The 21,472-nt window shown below is 40.8% G+C and overlaps 2 protein-coding genes across 3 annotated transcripts in view; both read right to left on the reverse strand.

Annotated features, from left to right (window-relative positions):
* The window catches only part of nox5 (NADPH oxidase, EF-hand calcium binding domain 5), a 100,306-nt gene extending 94,604 nt beyond the window's left edge, over positions 1–5,702 (reverse strand). Inside the window, exon 1 of the mRNA XM_073032611.1 lies at positions 5,484–5,702. Within this exon, the coding sequence (XP_072888712.1) occupies positions 5,484–5,490 (7 nt within the window). The 5' untranslated portion in view covers positions 5,491–5,702. The remainder of the gene's footprint in view (positions 1–5,483) is intronic.
* Positions 5,703–9,536: 3,834 nt separating this feature from the next.
* The window catches only part of LOC140718762 (uncharacterized), an 80,419-nt gene continuing 68,483 nt past the window's right edge, over positions 9,537–21,472 (reverse strand). For both annotated transcript variants that reach the window (XM_073032881.1, XM_073032880.1), the window contains 2 exons: positions 13,254–13,326; positions 9,537–10,783 (listed from right to left, as the gene is read on the reverse strand). In XM_073032881.1, the coding sequence (XP_072888982.1) occupies positions 9,726–10,783; positions 13,254–13,326 (1,131 nt within the window). In that variant the 3' untranslated portion in view covers positions 9,537–9,725. The remainder of the gene's footprint in view (positions 10,784–13,253; positions 13,327–21,472) is intronic.

Consider the following 21,472-nt stretch of genomic DNA (forward strand, 5'->3'; position numbering starts at 1 on the left):
TGCCATTACTTCCACAATCGTTAAATGAGAACATGCATTTTCTAAATGGTTGCTGGAGAAAATAATATTAAAGATGGGATTTCTTAAGACAACATGTAAACATTACAACACACTGCGCGAAGTGGGAGCCATCTCTGTTTTGTGTTCCTGCATTCAACCTGTGAAGGTTGGATAAGGCTTCTGAAAAGGTTGGGAAGGTGGGAGTGTTTGAGAAGATAGTTTCAAAATATGAGGACGATTTGGCTGATATGGAAGCTCCTATGCACTGGATTACAAGAGGCTGCAAAGAGTTATGATCTCAGCCAGCTCTATCACAGGCACAAATCTCCCCACCATCGGGAACATTTTCAAGAGACAGTGCCTCAGGATGGTGACATCCATCACTAAGGACTCTCACCATCCTGGACATGTTCTCTTCTCATTCCTACAATTGGGAAGGACGTACAGGAGGCTCAAGACCTACATTCATCAATTCAGAAACAGCTTCTTTCCCTCCACCAGCAGATTTCTGAATTGTCCATGAATCTATGATCATTATGTTAACCCTTCTTATTTGCACTATTTTTGTAATTTATAGTCATTTTATGTCTTTGCACAACAAATTTCATATGATATAAGTCAACTATAATAATTCTAAGATATGTAAGGACTATATCACAGTGTAAGTAACCTAATCTCAGTGCAGCATTTGATAGAGGTCTAGGATAATTTCCAATCTGCTCTTTCAGTTAGGAAGTTGCAGTTACAAAGAACATGTCTCTTCCTCAGAGGGGTGAGGAAACACAAGGGCAGAACTAGAATGATAGGGATTAACAGGTCCTGGGGAAAACAACCAAAGGTGGATTTTGAGGCTGGGATAGTCTTAACTGTTGAATTTTGGAAGCAAGGAAGAAGAGTAGATAATAGAATATGGTGGCCTTGGAGATGCTGATCTGAGGATGAATTCTGTTCCACCAGGTAGAAATGCATCTGTTCATCTGTGGTGGGGAACACATTTTATGTTCATTCCCTTGGTCTGATTCTGAGTACTTAAAACGGCTGGAGAGATGCTTCTTTCTTCCAGTTGACTTGGACTTTCATTGGTTTAGTCACACTAGGGATTGCAAGAGAAACCTGTATAGATTCCCTGTATCATGATGTACAGATAGCAAGGTTAACAACCTGTGGAGATGCAGGAGCTGGGTGAGATTTTTAATGTCTATTTCTCTTCAGTGTTTACTAAGGAGAATCCTATGGATGCCAAACGAATGAGGATAATAAGTAATGAGGTCTTGAAACCTATGCATATTACAAGGGATGAGGTATCTGCACCCTTGATGCGTATTAATGTGGGTGAATCCCTGGGAACCCTCAGATGTTCTCAAAGGCCAGAGAAGAAATTGCATAGGTCCTTGTAGACATATTGCCTTGATCATTAGCCTCCAGTGAAGATCCAGAAGTCTGGAAAGTGGCTAATGTTCTTCCATTGTTTGAAAGGGATGACAAGGACAGACCAGAGAGCCTGACTTCAGTTGTAGGGAAGTTACTGGAGGAAATTCTGAGGATCAAGCTCTAACATCATTTGGATATTCAGTATGATTCTGTTTTTGGGAAGTCATCTTTGTTGAATCTTTTGGAGTTTTTTTTAGAAGAGGCAACTAAGGGAATAGATGAAGTAGGGCAGTGGATGTTATCTATATTGACTTTAATAAAGCATTTGACAAAGTATGGTAGGCTGATCTGGAAGATTATGTTGCATGGGATTCAGGAGAGCTAGCAAGGTGGATTTAGAATTGGTTCAATGATAGGAAGCAGAGAGTGATAGTTAATGGTTGATTCTGCAACTGGAAGTCTGTAACTAGTGGAGTGCCCAAAGGGTCAGTGTTGGGACTTCTATTATTCATTATGCAAATAATTTGGGTGAGATTGCACATGGCACGATTAGCAACTTTATTTATTTATTTAGATTATACAACACAGAGTGGGTCAATCCAGCCCTTTGAACCACACCACCCAGCAACCCCACACAGACAGGCCCAGTGGACTTTGGGAGGAAACCAGAGCACCTGGAGAAAACCTATGTATTTTACGAGAAGGAGATGCAGAGCCACTTTACAGAAGATGCTAGGATTGAACTCTGAACTCTGATGTCCCAAGCTGGAGTAGCGTCACGCCAACTGCTATGCTATCACGGTGCCCACTGTTTGCTGATGCAGAATTAGGAGATAGTATAGCAGGTGACAATGAAATGCAAGGAGATCTCAAGCAGTTAGGTAGGCCAAGGAACTGCAAATGGCTTTCAACAGAGATAAGTGTGAGGCGATGAATTTTGGACATTAAGACCTCAGTAGGACTTGTGCAGTAAATGGCAGGGCACTGACAAGTGTTGTGGAACAGAGGGATCTGGGCATACAGGTGCAGAGTTTGCTGGAAGTGGCTGTGCAAATCAACAGGGTGGTGAAGAAGGCGTTTGGCATGCTGGCCTTCATCAGTCAGGACATCAAGTTTAGGAGTAGGACATAATGTTTCAGCTCTATAAGTTGTTGATGAGACTGCATTTGGGTATCGTGTACAGTTTTGGTCACCTATTATAAAGACATTGTCAGAAGAGATTTACAAGAATGCTACCTTAACAAGAGGCTCTGAATTATAGGGAAAGATTGGCCACGTTGGATCTTCATTCCTTGGAGTATAGGACAATGAGAGGCAACCTCAAATCTTATAAAATTATGAGGAATATGGATAAGGTGGACAGTCATTGTGTTTTTCTCACAGTTGGGGAATCCAAAACTAGATTTAAGGGAGACCTGAGAGGCATCTTCTTTACACAGAGGGTAGTGAGTACCTAGGATGAGCTACCAGAGGACGTGGTCAAGGCTAGTACAATTGCAACATTTAAGAGGCATATGGATGGGTACATAGAGAATTATGGGACAAATGCAGGCAACTGGGACTAGTAGTGAGGGTGCTGTGTTTGAGTGAACTAGTTGGGCTGAATGACCGGTTTCCAAGCTGTATTACACTGTGATTCTCCTTTATAACATAGTTTATCAAGTATGTAACTGACTAGAACAGGTGTTCCCAACCTGGAGTCCACAGACGCCTTGTTTTGGTCCATGGCATAAAGAAGTTTGGGAACCCCTGGACTGGAAAAATCACTGACTTTATTTATTCCTATTTGACATTTATGTTCATCTACCAAGCACATTGAGTGCCACCATAGCATAGCAGCTAGTACAACACTATTACAGTTTGGGACGTTCCGAGCTTGGAGCTCAATTCTGACGTCCTCTGTAAGGAGTTTGCATATTCTCCCCATAAACTGCATGGATTTCCTCCAGTTGCTGCACTTCCTCCCACATTCCAAAGACGCACCAGTTAAAAAGTTAATTGGTCATTGTAACTTCTCCTGTGATTAGGCTAGTGTTAAATAGGTGGGTTGCTGGGTGGTGTGGCTCATTGGGCTGGAAGTGCCTGTTCTGTGCTGAATCAATAAATAAAAATAAAAAGTAATTATATCTTTTAATTATCCCCATTTGCTATATAGAGTCACTCTTCACTCTAAGAATACTTTCAGCCCATTGTGACTGTCCTATGTCTTTCAAAGAGACATTAAGTCAGTTCCACCCGCCCACCACCCCTCCCATGCCCAGCCTTTTACTCTTGAACCCCCAAAATCAGTACAATCCATCTTGGATGTGCAAACTCAAACCCCTTAGGCAGTCCACGCCAGATCATAACAACTTTCTTCTCAAGACCAAACTGCCTTCACCCACTTTTAGATCTGTTGTCAATTATGCTTAATCGCAGGTTACTGATTCTTCTAGCATAGTAGACAGTCTTTTCTCTCTAAGTGGTCTATCAAAATCTCTATTGGTATGTGGGATCTATGTAGTTCTTCACTTCAGACCAAGTGGTTATAAGGCCCATATGTGATTAAATCAAAGGTACATGTCAGTCAATGTTATCATCCAGGCCAATATCAGAAAAACAGGAACAATTACTCTATCTACTGCACGACAATTGGAATTCCAAACTCTGTCAGTTAGCTGTTTTTTCTTTAATTTCTTTCCTCTAGATATTCAATAAGACTACAGTATACAATTGTTTCTTGAAATAAGGGCTAACCCCAATCCTTTAGGACCCATTAGAGCTTCTGTTAAACTTAGCACATTCCCTGTTGACACCAAGTATACACAGAGTCAGGAAAGAGAACCAGTTATTCATGGTGTCGTGGAATTACAGGACCAAAGAAATTTGCAGCATGGGAGCCATTCAGCCATCCATATCTGTGCTTACCATAAATGCACTGAAGAGCCTATTTCACATACAAATATCTAGTTGTAATCTATATTTTATCAGCACATTCTAAGTGCTATTTATAATAAAAGGAGGGCCTCTGCTCCTAATATCAATTTCAGAGTTAACCATACCATCCTTTGGATGAAAATTTTTTCTTCTTAATTCCTCTCGAATCCTCCCCTAAATAGCTTTATGTCTCTAGGATACTAAGCATTTTTCCATGATAAAATGTCTTCCCGACATTGCTACAGCTGAGCTTAAAAATAAATATTAGAAAGTTCACACCACCTCTTCATAACTGAAGGAATCTCCATGCAGCATTCCTCATGCTTATCAATAAGACTAGTGTGTTAACAAAGAGAAGTGAAAGGGAAGTTTGGAATTCTCTACAGTGGAAGTATCTGGGAATTAGTTGGCTTATTCGAATTCTGCATGAAGAATCAATATATGCATAACAAAATGAGATAAGGAAGCCAAGAACTTCTAATGCTCATCTTGGTCTGTCTTGATCTCATAGTCTGCCCTAATTTCACACAATAATGATAAGGGGTTACTGTGAGCTCTGCACTACTGAAATTGTTTTGGGCTTCCCAGTTCTGACAAAGGGTCTTTGAAACACTTGGGTCTGTTTCTCTTCACACAGATGCAGCCTGACTTTCTGAGTGTTTCCAGCATCCTGTTTTTATTTGGTTTTGTTTGTGGCTGCTACAGTCATGAATATCTAGAGACAACTGGATCAGAAATATCAGACATTGTGCAGATGCTGGAAATCCAGAGCAATACACACACAAAATGCTGGAGGAACTCAGCAGATCAGGCAGCATCTAAAGTGAGGAATAAACAGTTGACGTTTCAGGTCATGACTCTTCATTCAAGATCAGGCTTGACCACCTATAACCTCCAAAAAGCCTGCAGGGCTATTGATCTGTTCAAGTTGCTGCCCAATATTGGTTGGGTGAGAGACCATGGGAGACTTCAGTACCGTGAAATTAAATTGCCAATATGAGCTCTTATTCACCAAGAGGAGAAAACTGTAGAAACAGCAAGTATTTAATATAACTAAACCCCAAATTTGCTAACTGTATGCAAATCAAAAAAAGTCCAAGATAGGTTCCTCAAAACATTGATGGAATTATTTGGATGTCTACAAATCAAATATTACATTACTTTTAAAAAATCAAAAATGTCAGGAAAGGATTTACCTGTCATTGTTTACATTCAAGCCCGAAGACCTGTGGTAAGCATCGAAGCCATCCTGCGACAATTCTGTGTCAAGTCCCCTTTCTCCTGCTACCTTTCCACCTATGGAATTGTCCGAGTAAAGATTACCCTGCTCTGGTTTGGAATTCTGATAGTAGGGAATGCTTACAAGTTATATTCCCACTCGGATTTGAGCAATTCCTCCCCCAGTGGAAGGTTCTTACACGATTACGTGTTTCCTCAGGGAGCATATGCTGCTGACAACCCATCCCCAGTTACACTTTTCAAGTGGTTCCATTTTCAGATGGCAACAAGATGTTGCTTTCAGTGTTGATTCTGCTCATGAGTCTTTCTGCTGGGGAAAGATAAAACTCAGAAATAAGTGACAGTGTGCCTAAACAACAAATTGGTATTAAATGATTTCCAAATATACAATTGCAAAATAAGTCCGTGCTAAAACAAAATGTAAATATTTCCAGATTCCAAATTCAAGCAATTCTATTGGCTTTAAGGTATCGTTCATTTCCCCTCAGTCCTTGATTCATATTTCACCATGAAACAGGTGGTGCTGATAGCCCATCTTAAGTGGCCCTTGAAGAACTTGCATTATATAATGCATTTCACAAGCAAAACATTTCACAGCCTCTTTTTCCTGCTGTCATCCAAGAGACGTCACAACAAACCCCTGCACAGCGAATTCACATAAAGGGCTACGTAATAACATCACTCATTGTTATGTGGAGGGTTATGGTCCAAGTGCTAGTCGATGGCACTAAACAGAATAGTCTGGCACAGACTAGATGGGCTGAAAGGCCTGTGTGCTGTAGTGTTCTATCCCTCTATGACTCTATTAGATCATCTGTTTCAGTAATGCTTTGAAGGATAAATCAGCCTTGATGGAAGCAGATTCAATGGACTGAATGATCTAATTCTGATGTCCTATGGTCTGGTAAAAGGATTAGCAGGGCACTGGTGAGATCTCTCTCGATCTTCCTATAAAGTCAAGGATGCCTAGGGAATGAAGACAGGAATAAATTTTGAAGGCAGGTTACAACATGATGATGCAAATATACAGCGCAATGAACAGAAGTGAATGAATAGGAGTTTCAAAGAGGAGCCCTTTGTGTTAATTAAGATAATAGAGACTTGGTTTATTGCCTAGTCATAAATATAGGCGCAAAAGTCATATAGCACAGAAGCTATCGTCTGTGCTGATGATTAAACACCCGTTAATCCTATAATAATCCTTGATTTTATTCCTCTCATATTCCCATCAATTCTCTCCACCCTTCACTCTAACACTCACCCTCATACTCGGGGCAATTTACAGCTGAGCAGGGAGAGGTTTAATAGGAAGCTGAGGGGCAACATTTTCACATAGGGAGTGGTTAGTATCTGGCATCAGCAGCCTTCCAATAAGATGGCTACGCATTCGGTCGCAGCGGCTGCTATCGGGTCAACCAAAGGTGGTGTTGTCTTTTTTTAAACCTATTTTTTTTTTAATGATCACAAGACCCTGCTGGACCTTTCAAACTTACAGTACTGCAGGTCTACCCCATCAGCGGATTGCTCGTTGGCGGAGGGAACTGAAGGAGCTTGACAGTGCGGATCGTGCTGCTGCTTCTTTCAGAGGCACCGGAGGAGCCGGTGCGCGAAGGATGTGTGCAGCCTAACAGCGAGTAATCACCTTGTGATTACAAGACCCCGTTGGACATTGTGACTGAGGAATGCTGTAGGTCTGATTTATCAGCAGAGCTCTGTGGCCTCGGTTGTAGCGAGGACTGGGCCTCAAGCCATGGTATCACCTGTTTAGAGCTGCCAAGGACAGTGGCAGCGGAGTCGGTGCGTTCGACCAGAGGCGTTGTGGTGTGGAGTCAGTGCTGCCCCCAGTGTTTACTCAACAAAAGACACACTATATTGTGGTTGACTGTAGATTTCTGCAACATTCATGAACTCAGGAGAATTGGACTATTTTTTTATGTGACTGTACTTTACTGATAACTTATATGTAGTTGCTATCTTATATCTGCTCCATGTGCTTTGTGCTATGTGTGACTCTTGCGACTGTGTGTTCCACCTTGGCTCCCAGAACAACGCTGTTTCGTTTGGCTGTTTTCATGTATGGTTGAATGACAATTAAACTTGAACTTGAAGTGGTTGAGGCAGGTACATTAACAACATTTAGATGGTAGTTGGACAGCTGTATGGATAGCAACAATTTGCAGAGATTTAGGCTAAACCTGAGCAAATAGGACTATCTTAGGTGGGATTTTGGCTGGCATGGGCCATTTGGGTTGAATAGCCAGTTTCCATACTGTAAGACTCTATTTCTCTATTAAACTAGCAGTGTAGAAGAGACCAGATCACTCTGAGGAAACTCACAAGGGGGTGTGGGGTGGGGAGGTAATATTGCAAACTACATAGAGTCAGCTCTGGATGTCAGGATAGAAATGCAAGTCCATTTTGTATTTTTGACTTTGTATCGGTCATTCATCAGCCTTGCCCCACCTTTAGAAACATAGAAAACCTACAGCACAATACAGGCCCTTCAGCCCACAAAGCTGTGCCAAACATGTATGTACTTTAGAAATTACCTAGGGTTACCCAACTCTATTTTTCTAAGCTCCATGTACCTATCCAGGAGTCTCTTAAAAGACCCTATTGTATCTGCTTCACCACCGTTACCGACAGCCCATTCCATGCACTCACCACTCTCTACGTAAAAAACTTAATCCTGACAGCTCCTCTGTACCTACTTCCGAACACCTTAAAACTGTGCCCTCTCGTGTTAGCCATTTCAGCCCTGGGGAAAAGCATCTGACTAACCACACAATCGATGCCTCTTATCATCTTATACACTTCTATCGGATCACCTCTCATCCTCCGTCACTCCAAGAAGAAAAGGCTGAGTTCACTCAACCTATTCACATAAGGTATGCTCCCCAACCCCGGCAACATTCTTGTAAATCTCCTCTGCACGCTTTCTATGGTTTCCACATCCTTCCTGTAGTGAGGTGACCAGAACTGAGCACAGTACTCCAAGTGGGGTCTGACCAGGGTCCTATATAGCTGTAACATTACCTCTCGGCTCTTAAACTCAATCCCACGGTTGATGAAGGCCAATGCACCGTATGCCGCCTTAACCACAGAGTCAACCTGTGCAGCAGCTTTGAGTGTCCTATGGACTCAGACCCCAAGATCCCTCTGATCCTCCATACTGACAAGAGTCTTACCATCAATAATACTTTCTGCCATCATATTTGACCTACCAAAATGAACCACCTCACACTTATCTGGGTTGAACTCCATCTGCCGCTGCTAGTTTTGCATCCTTTTGATGTCCCACTGTAACCTCTGACAGCCCTCCACACTATCCACAACACTCCTAACCTTTGTGTCATCAGCAAATTTGACAAAGCCATGCTGACTATTCTTAATCATATTATGCCTCTCCAAATGTTCATAAATCCTGCCTCTCAGGATCTTCTCCATCAACTTACCAAGCACTGAAGTAAGACTTACTGGGCTATAATTTTCTGGGCTATCTCTATTCCCTTTCTTGAATAAGAGAGCAACATCTGCAACCCTTCAAATCCTCTGGAACCTCTCCAGTCTCCATTGATAATACAAAGATCATTGCCAGAAGCTCAGCAATCTCCTCCCTCATCTCCCACAGTAGCCTGAGGTATATCTCATCCAGTCCTGGTGAATCATCAAACTTGATGCTTTCCAAAAGCTCCACCAGCACATCATCTTTCTTAATGTCTACATGCTCAAGCTTTTCAGTCCACTGTAAGTCATCCCTACAATAGCCAAGATCCTTTTCCATAGTGAATACTGAAGCAAAGTATTCATTAAGTACCTCTGCTATCTCCTTCAGTTCCATACATACTTTTATCATCATGTCACACTTGATTGGTTCTATTCTCGCAAATCTTATCCTCTTGCTCTTTACATCAGAATGTTTTGAATAAATATAACAAAAGTGGCCTCCAACCAGAATTTTAAAATTTTTACTTAATTATTCAGAGTTAATAAAAAAACATGTTCTATTTTGAGTGTTTCTGTGGGTAGATATACAACATATGTATTTATATACTGTTTTAACTCCTAAAGTTCATTTCAACTATCATTCCTTTCAAAATGCTGATTGCCTTCTTTTGGAAGGACCGTTGTCATTGCCATTTCCAATTGCAGACAGCTCTAATTGCTTAACTTGATGCTGTCCCTGAATGATGCTCTCCTCAGACTGATGCATTTGCTGTTTTGTGTGGGATCAATTCTGCATTTGACAATCCTCCTGCAAGGTCTCTTAAAGTCTCTGGTTCAAAGTCTGTCAAAGAGTTTCTCCCTTTCAGCCATGGGATCTGTTCCAATTGACTAACCACAGTGAGTGATCGATCCAGAAGGTGTTCTGCCATGTTGTGTTTCTCTCCTTCCTTGTAATTTTTCAAAATTATCTTCAGATTGGAAAGAATTTCTTCCAGCTGATAAAACAAATGAATAATGAGATTCATTCGGTCTAGTTCTTCCCATTCAGGTTCTATCCTGACTAATTCTTCTCTCTCAGAAGAATATTTGACTGGTCCAACCTTGTGTTGCGAGTTTCCTGACAATTGACTATTGAGATTTTTAAGTATAGAACTGCAGAGGTCGAGGATCTGAAGCAAAGTATGTTCACTGATTAGAAGGTCTCTCTTTTTGGCTGCTGTAAAGTTACTTGCTGCTGTAGCTACCATTATGTTAAGTTTTCCAAGAAGTTCTGTGAACCGTGATTCATATCTACGCAGAGAGTCTGAGGTTAGTATTCCAGCCGTCTTGTTAGCTAATAAATGATTCTGCAAAAAATCATTGATTTCTTCTGCCATTTGAGCAGCCAAATAATTGGTTTCATTTTCTTCCTCATTCAGAATATCTTCAGGTACACTTTTCTTTACAACTGGTTCTGTAACATTAGACTGTGAAGTGTTACCACCATCCAAGACCTCAACAAGAGCAATCACTTTACTTATAGGCTCGGTTTCTTTCACTGGCGATGCTTCAGTAGTGGGCAGCTGGTGGAGATGTTGAAGTAAGGACTTCCCATTCTGTATTTTTATAATGTCTCCATTTAGGTGCTGTTTCTGCAATAAGCTGTTGATTTTAGAAAATCTCCTCAGATCATTATCACCTTCTTTCACTTGATCTCTACTTGTGGTTGTGCTGAGGGTTGTCGCACTTTGATTTAACTTTTCCACGTATTTCAGGGTAAGTTCTGGTATTTCACTTTGATTATCGGCACCATCTTTATGCAATAAATGATCTGGCAGAAATATGATATTGAAAGTCAATTTTCGCAAGCATACATTTACTCTGAACATTATTTACATGAATCTTTTTCAATAAACGAACAACCAGAAATACAGTAATAATGCCAATTTGTGTTGCTAATTATTTATGGGTTAAAAACACTGGTTAATAACTCAAGTGACTTGCACCTTTAACATTTCCCATGGTGCTTCACAGGGCTGTTATCATACAAAAGTAGATGTCCAAATAAGGGACCAAAACCTTGATTAAAGTTGTATAAGACATTGGTGAGGTCTAATTTGGAGGATTGCGTGCAGTTTTAGTCACCAGCCTACAGGAAAGATGTAAATGAAGTTGAAAGAGTACAGAGAAATTTACAAGGATGTTGCCGGATCTAGAGGATGTGAGTTATAAGGAAAGACTGAATAGGTTAGGACTTTATTCCTTGGAATGTAGATGATTAAGTGGAGATTTGATAGAGGTAGAAAAATTATGAGGGGGTATAGATAGAGTAAATGCAAGCAGGTTTTTTTCCACTGAGGTTGGATGGGACTACAACCAGAGGTTGTGGGTTAAGGGGAACACTCAGAAGGTTGTGAGAGTGTGGAACAAGCTGCCAGCGTAAGTGGTGCATGTGAACTCTATTTCAACGTTTAAGAGAAGTTTGGACAGGTAGGGGTATGGAGGGCTAGGGTCCTGGTGCAGGTGGACGGGTGTAGGCAGTTTAAATGGATCACCATGGTCTAGATGGGCTGAAGGTTCTGTTTCTGTGCTCTACTTTTCTATGACACTAAGATGTATTTTTTTATGAACTATCTTACTGGAGGAAAGAGAGGTGTAAAGATTGAGTGAGTGAATTCTAGAGTCTTCGAAACTGGAAATAAAACCACCAATGAAAGGACAAAAGAAATCAAAACCATGCAAGAGGCCAGCACTGGAGTTATGAATAACCTGAAGCTAATGGGACAATAGTAGAAAACAGAGATGGTCTGTGGAGAGAATTGAAAACAAGAATATAAACCATAAATTCAAAATGCTATTAGACCAGATGGTTTTGACCGATAGAATATTAAAGACAATTATTTTGTCTGTCATTGGGTATAATTAAAGCAGAGCTGGATAGGTTCTTGATTAGTCAGGGTGTCAAAGGTTACAGGGAGATTGAGGTTGAGAGGGATAACAAATCAGTCATGATAGAATGGTGGAGCAGACTTGATGGGCTGAATGGCCTAATTCAGCCCCCTATGTCTTACAGTCTTATGGGCTGAAGGATAAGTAATAAAGGACTTCACAGTTCCGCACCTGGTGGCACTGCTTACTCACAGCTCTGTCAACTCTCGTTCAATCCTGTTCTCTAGCGCTGTCTGTATGGAGACCTTTTATCCTACTCTAAGATTGGTCTAACTCTTCCTTCCCACATAGCCCTCCATTTTTCTATCATCCATGTGCCTATCTAAGAGTTTCTTAAATGCCCCTACTTCTATCACCACCCCTGGCAGAATGTTCCACATACCCATCACTCTTTAAACAGCCTATCTCTAACATTCCCCCTATACTTTACTCCAATCACTTTAAAATTATGGCCCATCGTATTAGCCTTTTTGGCACTGGGAAAAAGCCTTTAGCTGTCAACTCTACCTATGCCATTTATCATTTGTGCCTCTCTATCAAGTCACCACTAATCCTCCTTTGCTCCAAAGAGAAAATCCCTAGCTAGTGATGGCTATTCCCAGGGCAATTTCTCCCACAAGGCTCTAAACACTGACCTGCAAGGAAATACCATGACTAAAGTATTAATGGCACAGAATTTCAAAGTAAATTTATTATTACGGTGTGTGTGTGTGTGTGTGTGTGTGTGTGTGTGTGTGTGTGTGTGTGTGTGTGTGTGTGTGTGTGTGTGTGTGTGTGTGTGTGTGTGTGTGTGTGTGTGTGTGTGTGTGTGTGTGTGTGTGTGTGTGTGTGTGTGTGTGTGTGTGTGTGTGTGTGTGTGTGTGTGTGTGTGTGTGTGTGTGTGTGTGTGTAAAATTGTGCAAATACAAAAAAGTAATAAGAATAGCCAAGTCATAAATGATATTGAGTTGTAGAGTCCTTGAAAGTTGAGGCTGTAGGTTGTGGAATCAGTTCAGTGTTGAGGTAAGTAAAGTTATCCACGCTGGTTCAGGAACCTGATGGTTGGAAGGTAATAACTGTTCCTGAACCTGGTGATAATGAGACCAAAGGCTCCTTCCTAATGGCAACAGCTAGAAGAGAGCATGGCCTGGATGGTGGAGGCCCTGGAAAATCCAGTAGAATAAAAGTGAATTGACTTGACTTGACTTGATTTCTTTTTAAGCAGTTGGAACTTAGCTCAGAAATGGTTCCGCTGATGTTCCTGGTTAATGAAACAGAATTCTAGCTTAATATTTCTATAGCTTGCTGTTGATATGCTATTGCAAACACTATGCTACTCACAGGTAATTACTGTTAAAATGAAATAGCTTCACCTTTTTCATCGTTGAACTCATTTATAGCATGAAGTAATGACATTTCAAACAGCTTTGATGATATATTAGAACCCTGGAAAAGATATTTTAAAAAGTCAAATAAATTAAAGGTATTTTCCAAAACCTAAACCATTCTTCTGACTCAATCAAAAGCAGAATTAGTGAACAAAGAGCAGCAATCACCCTTAGGGATAGAGGACTGTTGACAATCCAGGTCAGTGCAGGCTTTCAACCAGAATTACTGACAATTCCCCTCACAGATACACCCACTGAGTTCCTAGAGTGGGTTACTTGCTGCTCCAGATTCCAACATCTGCAGTTTGTTGTGACAGCACAACAGTCATTCTGGAAGTACAGTGAATTCTGGTTAATTGGGACACATTAGGGCCAGTACACTTGACCCAATTAAGTGGCTGTCCCATTTAGCAGAAGTTTCATGGAAATAGTTCAAAAAGTATAAGAAAAAGAAAAACGTGTATTTAAACGAAGTACAGAAAAATTATAACACTACCAATAATACCGCGGTACTAGAAAACTGTATTAGTTCCAGTGTATTAGTCAAATGAATCCTTCTGCATCACGCTCTTTTGACTGTCACTGAACAAAATCAGCACAGACACTGAGTGCAGATAATGGGACTGTCAACAATTGCATCTTCCAAATCTTCATTTTCATTGTAACATTCAGATGATTGTGATACCTTCAAATTCTTTGTAATTCCTAACTTGTTAAAGTAGTGAAATTGTTTCATTTTCACTCCTAGTCATTCTGGCATCTCCAATCCTGAATACTTTGAACCACAGTGAGCAGAACAGTTCTGAAATGTCTTACCGTTTATTTCTCACCAATTATTAGTGTCAAAAATGACTGCTTTTTGAACACAAGCACATGAAACTGATGCTATTTAAAATCTGTTCAATCTAAGCATGATGATTAATGGCCACACAAGTGTGCGTGACTGGCACTGGTTGGAAACTGTTCAACAATAGTCTCCTGCCTCAACTAAGCTGCATCATGTCCTGAATGAACAAAGGGAATCCTGGCTATTTTCTCAATTAGTTCATATTCTTTAAGAGTTGTCTCAAATAGAAGACTGCCTCATTTAACTGATGGCTCAATTAACTGGAATCCACTATATATGACTTACAAACACACCTGAAATCCTCACATGAAATTTTTGATGGAAGCTATTTTATAGAGGCATTATGTTTGAAGTTACAGGACCACCTAATCCATGTAGCTTGGTCTGCCTCCGTGAGTGTCTCACACAAACCACCTTCAATACTCGCAACAAAATATGAAGGACAAAACAAGCACAATTACAGATTGGCATTTATGATGTTGTAGGCATCACTGAATCATGGCTGAAAGAAGATTATAGCTGGGAGCTTAATGCCCAAGGATACATTTTGTATCGAAAGGACAGGCAGGAAGGCAGAGCGGGTGGCATCGCTCTGTTGGTAAAAAAAATGAAATCAAATCATTAGAAAGAGGTCAGAAGGTGTTGAATCATTGTGAATAGAGCTAAGGAACTGCAAGGGTAAAAAGACCCTGTGGGAGTTGGATACAGACCCCCCCCCCCAAAGAGTAGTAAGGATGTGGTCTACAAATTACAACAGGAGATGGAAAATATATGCCAAAATGGCAATGTTACAATAGTCATGGGGGACTTCAATATGCAGGTAGATTGGGAAAATCAGGTTGATGCTGGATTCCAAGAATTCCAAGGGGTGAATTTCTAGAAATCCTTTGAGTTGGCTTTTTAGAGCAGCTCATGGTTGAGCCCACTAGGGGATCAGCTATTCTGGATTGGGTGTTGTGCATTGAACTGAAATTGATCAGAGAGCAAAAGGTAAAAGAATCCTTTGTGGAAAGTGATCATAATATGATTGATTTCACCCTGAAATTTGAGAAGGAGAAGCTAAAGTCAAATGTATCAGTATTACAATGGAATAATGGAAATTTAAGAGGCACAAGAGATAAATTGGGAATTGATTGGAAAAGAACACCAGCAGGGATGACGGCAGAGTAGCAATGGTTGGATTTTCTGGAAGCAATTTGGGGGCATAGGATATATACATCCCAAAGAGGAAGAAATATTCAGAAGGCAAGATGGCACAACCATAACAAACAAGAGAAACTAAAGCCAACATAAAAGTCAAAAAGAGGACATATAATAGAGCAAAAATTAGTGGGAAGTTAGAGGATTTGGGAAGCTTTTAAAAACAAGAAGAAAGCAACTAAGAAAAGTCATTAAGAAGGTAAAGATGGAATGAAAAAAGTAAGCTAGCTAGTAATATTAAAAACCATACCACAAGTTTCTTCAGATACATAAAATATAAAGGAGAGGCAAGAGTGGATATTGGATCACTAGAAAACAATGCTGGAGAGGTAGTTATGGGGGACAAGGAAATAGCCGATGAAATGAATAAGTATTTTGCATCAGTCCTCACTGTGGACTAGCAGTATGGTGGAAGTTCTAGGTGTCAGGGGTCATGAACTGTGAAGCTACCATTACTAGAGAGAAGGTTCTTGGGAAACTGAAAGGTCTGAAGGTAGATAAGTCACCTGAACTGGACGGGTTCCAAAAAAGGTGGCTGAAGAGTTTGTGGAGGCATTAGTAGTGATCTTTCAAGAATCACTAGATTCTGGAATGGTTCTAAGACACTGGAATATTGCAAATGTCAGTCCACTCTTCGAGAAGGGAAGAAAGAAGAAGAAAGGAAATTATAGGGCCGTTAGTCTGACCTCAATGGTTGGGAAGATGTTGGGAGTCAATTTTTAAGGATGAAGTCTCAGGGTACTTGGAGGCACATGATAAAATAGGCCAGTGTCAGCATGGTTTCCTCAAGGGAAAATTTTGCCTGACAAATCTGTTGGAATTCTTTGAAGAAATATCAAGCAGGATAGACAGGAGAATCAGTTGATGTTCTGCACTTGGATTTTCAGATGGCCTTTGACAAGGTGCGTCACATGAGGCTGCTTAACAAGCTAGGAGTCCACAGTATTATGGGACAGATTCTAGCATGGATAAAGCAGTGGCTGATTGACAGGAGGCAAAGAGTGGGAATAAAGGGAGTCTTCACCAGTGACTAGTGGAGTTCCACAGGGGTCTGTGCTGGGACTGATTCTTTTTACATTATATGCAAATAACTAGGATGATGGAATTGATGGCTTTGTTGCAAAGTTTGCAGATGATATGACAATAGGTGGAGGGACAGGTAAATTTGAGGAAGTAGAGAGGCTACAGAAGGACTTAGATTAGGACAGTGGGCAAAGAAATGATAGATGGAATACAGCGTTGGGAAGTGTACGATCATGCACTTTGACAGAAGAAAGAAAAGGGTTGACTATTTTCTAACTATTTTCTAAATGGAGAGAAAATACAAAAAAAAAGAGGCGCTAGGGGACTTGGGAGTCATTGTGCAGGATTCCCTAAAGGTTAATTTGTAGATTAAGTCTGTGGTGAGGAAGATAAATATGATGTTAGCACATTCATTTCAAGAGGACTAGAATATAAAAGCAAGAATGTAATGTTGAGACTTTATAAAGCACTGGTGAGGCCTCACTCGGAGTATTGTGAGCAGTTTTGAGCCCTTAACTTAAAGGATATGCTGAAAACAGATGCCAGAAAGGGGTGTGTCATATAGGGTGAGTAGTGAATGGTTAGATAGGTTGTTATTTAGTAAGAGTACCAACGGTAGGAGAATGGGGTTGGGAGGGATCATAAATCAAGTATGATCAAATGATAGAGCAGTCTCAATGGGCTGATGGTCTTAATGGCCGAATTGTTGCTCCAGTTCAATTAACTTTTATCAGAAGTTTAAGAAATACATTTTATTCCTATTGTGGTTGCTATTAAGTAAATCACTAAATCTGTAAATAGGGTTGTTTTTCTCTAGGGTACAAGCCTGCTGCCCAAACATGCTGTCCACAATGCCTGCTTGCCAACAGTGTTCCCATGTTATGGCTCCACACCCGAGGGTCACCTCGGGAGACAATGTGGACGCTAAGCAGCCAACTTGGACTGTAAATCAGATTCCTTGTCTGCTGATAACGGTTTTTAAATGTCGGCAACTTTTTTTTTTAAATTCATGTGGATTTAAATAATTAAAACAATAAAAATATTGACTTTTTAATATATAAATGTAAAGATTGATTGACTGATCAGCTGCATTTATCACATGTATATCAAAACACAGAAACATACTGTGAAATCCATTGTTTTTCATTTACAACCAACCAAGTCCAAGGATTGTGCTGGGGCAGCCAGCAATTGTTGCCACTCTTCCAGTACCAGTGTAGCATGCCCACAAATCATGAATCCTAACTATACATCTTTGGAATGTGTGAAGAAACTAGAGAACCCAGACAAAACCTGCATGGTTATAGGGAGAACATACAAACTCCTTACAGAAAGCAGTAGGAGTTGAACCCCAAACAGAGTTTGCTGATGCTGCAATGAGATGGTGTTAATGGTTACACTACTATGCCACAAATGATTGAAGACATTAAAATGAAGTATCAGAAAGTAGGTCATGCATTTACTTTAATCAATAGGGTCAACAAGCTCATTCAGATATCTCACACTTGACAGAGCTGAGGGGCCAGATTTAAAATGCATCCTGATTTTCTTTCCATCTTGTTCTTGAGGAAAAGCCATCAATCAGTCAGGTTGATTTATTCACTGTTGCAGACTCCAGAAATGTGCTAACTTTCAGACAGGTAAAGGTATTATCTCTCATTTTTATAATTGAGCTCTTTATCCCTGCAAGGTACACTCAATGGCTACTTTATTAGGTACACATGTTCAGTAATGCAAATATCTAATTAGCTAATCATGTGGCAGCAACTCAAAATATAAAAGCATGCAGACATGGTCAAGAGATTCCGTTGTTGTTCAAACCAAACATCAGAATGGGGAAGAAACGTGACCTAAGTACCTTTGACTTTGGAATGATTGTTGGTGCCAGACAGTGTGGTTTGAGTATCTAAGAAATTGCTGAATCTCTTGGTATTTTCATGCACAACTGTCCCTAGAGTGCACAGAGAATGGTGTGAAAAACAAAAAGAAAATCCAGTGACCAGCAGTTTTGTGTGTGAACATACCTTGTTAATGAGGGAGGTCAGAGCAGAAAGGGGCAGAATGGTTCAAGCTAACAGGAAGGTGACAATAACTCAAAAAACCACTCATTGAAACCTATTGAATATTGAAAGGCCTAGATAGACTCAATGTGGAGAGGATCTTTCCGACAGTGGGGGAAGTCTAGGACCAGAGGGCACCGACTCAGAACAGAGGGACAGAGATGAGGAGGAGTTTCTTTAGCCAGTGAGCAGTGAAATCAGTGGAATTCATTGGAGACCAGGTTATTAGTGTATTTAAGGTAGAGTTTGATAAATTCTTGATAAGTCAGGGTGTGAAAGGTTACAGGGAGAAGGCAGGAGAATGGGGTTTAGAAGGAAATGGACCAGCCAAGATCAAATGGCAGAGCAGACACAATTAACCAAATGGTCTACTTCTGCTCCAATGTCTTATGGTCTAATAATGACTTTTGCAGAAGATATAGGCTGATGTGATAAAAGTAGCACAAAGTGTAGCCTGGACTATTTGGGCCAAAAGGCCTGTTTCTACACTGTAGTTATAAATATGCAGTTTATTCAGTGGGTTTCTGCAGACTTATACATGACAATCCTTACATCTCAAAGAATTACTGTTAATCATCAAAATTACATATATTGATATTCCAATTACAAAAAGACAAATTCAACTATTCAAAGGAATGATGGCGAGATGCAGCTTAGGATGAGCTGGAACACATCATTAGTGATGTAACCTGGAGTCATCGGGTGTTTTGGGTCTTTCAACATCAGACATTCTCACCCAGGCTTCCCAGCCAGGGTTGATCCGGCCCCAGCAGTATCGTTTCATGGGTCACTCCTCTCGATCCAGAGCTAACTAGAGGCTCAGTCAGTGGCCTCTGTGACAGTCCTGATGCCAAGGGGAGAGTAGGTTCTGCACAGTGAGCATCTTGCAGCACCTGAACACCCCACCTCTATAGGCTCACATGGTGCCCTTCCACCCGTCTCTGGCACTGCTCTACCAGGCCCTGGTATTTGGCTTTCTTATTATGCTCAAAAGCCTCCTCAATCCAGTCTTCCCAAGGAACTGTCAGTTCTACCATGACCACCTTCTTCGAGATTTATGACAGATTGACCATATCAGGCCTCAGTCTTTCCCAGATGCCTGTCTACTTTCTGCTTGGATATTTGGCCACATCACAGCTACTAATAGAGAGTGAACATACAACTCCTATTTACAAGTCAAATCTTAATTCTACTACTTTAAAAAAAAAATTTCAAGTCAAGTTTTATTGTCATTTCGACCATAACTGCTGGTACAGTGCATAGTAAAAATGAGACAACATTTTTCAGGACCATGGTGTTATATGACACAGTACAAAAAACTAGACTGAACTACGTAATAAAAAAATACACAGAGAAAGCTACACTAGACTACAGACCGACACAGGACTGCATAAAGTGCACAAGAACAGTGCAGGCATTACAATAAATAATAAACAGGACAATAGGGCAGTGAGGTGTCAGTCCAGGCTTCGGGTATTGAGGAGTCTGATAGCTTGGGGGAAAAAACTGTTACATAGTCTGGTCGTGAGAGCCCAAATGCTTCGGAGCCTTTTCCCAGACGGCAGGAGGGAGAAGAGATTGTATGAGGGGTGCATGGGGTCCTTCCTAATGCTGTTTCCTTTGCAGATGCAGCGTGTAGTGTAAATGTCCGTGATGGTGGGAAGAGAGACCCCGATGATCTTCTCAGCTGACCTCACTATCCGCTGCAGGGTCTTGGAGCAATTCCCGAACCAGGCAGTGATGCAGCTGCTCAGGATGCTCTCAATGACTTTGGTATTGCTCCACCCCATCTAAACAATAAAAAAAAAGCTTTGAATATCTGCCTTTAATATCCTGAGTATCTTCTGTTCTCTTATTTTTAGTCTCTGCTGGACATCTTGTAGGAAACATTCAGAAAAGGATGTGGGCTATTAATTGCATGTGAGACATTTGAGATATCACAGATGAAGTGTTAAAACACCATGTCTCAAAACAGGACCATATTAAGGAGACCACAGGACCTCGATCAATGTAACCTGATCGTGTAGGCAGGCTAGAACATGCTCTGATCACGAAACATCCAAAATAACTTTGAAAGGTGCAACACAGTAACAGAGCATCAGTGACCCGTACAGTATTCACCTTTCGCACCTGTGCGTAAGGAGTTTGTACGCTGTCCCCGTGACTGCACGTATTTCCTCCAGGTGATCCAGTTTCCTCCTACAGTCCAAAGATGTACAGGTTAGTAGGTTCATTGGTCACATGGGTGCAATTGGATGGTACAGGCAGAATGGCCTGCATCTCTAAATAAATAAACAAAACATTGACAAATGCCCTGAGGAACTCAGAAAGTCCTGACATTCAGAAGCATGAAACAATTACCAAAATTTTAAAAAATATTTGAGCAAAACTACAAAAAATCTAAAAACAGTACTCGCCTTATTCTTCTTACCTTTGTTCTTCAACAGCCTTAAAACCCCCATTCAAATGAACTGATTTATGGATCGTGTGCCAGTCAAACCTGGTATTGGTACTGTGGCCTGATCCCCCAGCATAGGTGCTGCAAGTATCAAGGACATTTGTGCTCAGGTGTTGACCCCATAAACATCTCAGGTACAAAATGTAGCTATGAAATTAGAGACTTCACTCAGCAAGTTCCTGATCTCTACACTGACACAACATTCTGAAATTAGCCAGGGCATCAAAGGGTATGGGATTGAATGGCAGAGCAGACTCAATGGGCCAAATAGCCTACTTCTGCTCCTATATCTTATTACTGGCTCTTACAAGTAATAAAGTCAGGAATACCATGGGAATTCAAGGTACCTCCAAATAAGTGCTAACCTTTTCTTTACATTTAAGTACAATGTAGGAAGATTCAAAGTTCAAAGTGAACTTATCAAAGTACATTTACATCCTGATATATATAACCCTGAGATTCATTTTCTTGCACATTCACCTTAAGTACAAAGAAACACAACAGAACCAATGAAAAAAACACAAAGACAGACAATCAATCAGTCTGGATCAGGAGCAGCATCTCCAACACCATCACACTGAGCACGGGGGCTCCCCAGGGCTGTGTGCACAGTCCA

The sequence above is a fragment of the Hemitrygon akajei genome, chromosome 30, assembly GCF_048418815.1.
Source record: "Hemitrygon akajei chromosome 30, sHemAka1.3, whole genome shotgun sequence".
In the NCBI taxonomy this organism is placed as follows: domain Eukaryota; kingdom Metazoa; phylum Chordata; class Chondrichthyes; order Myliobatiformes; family Dasyatidae; genus Hemitrygon; species Hemitrygon akajei.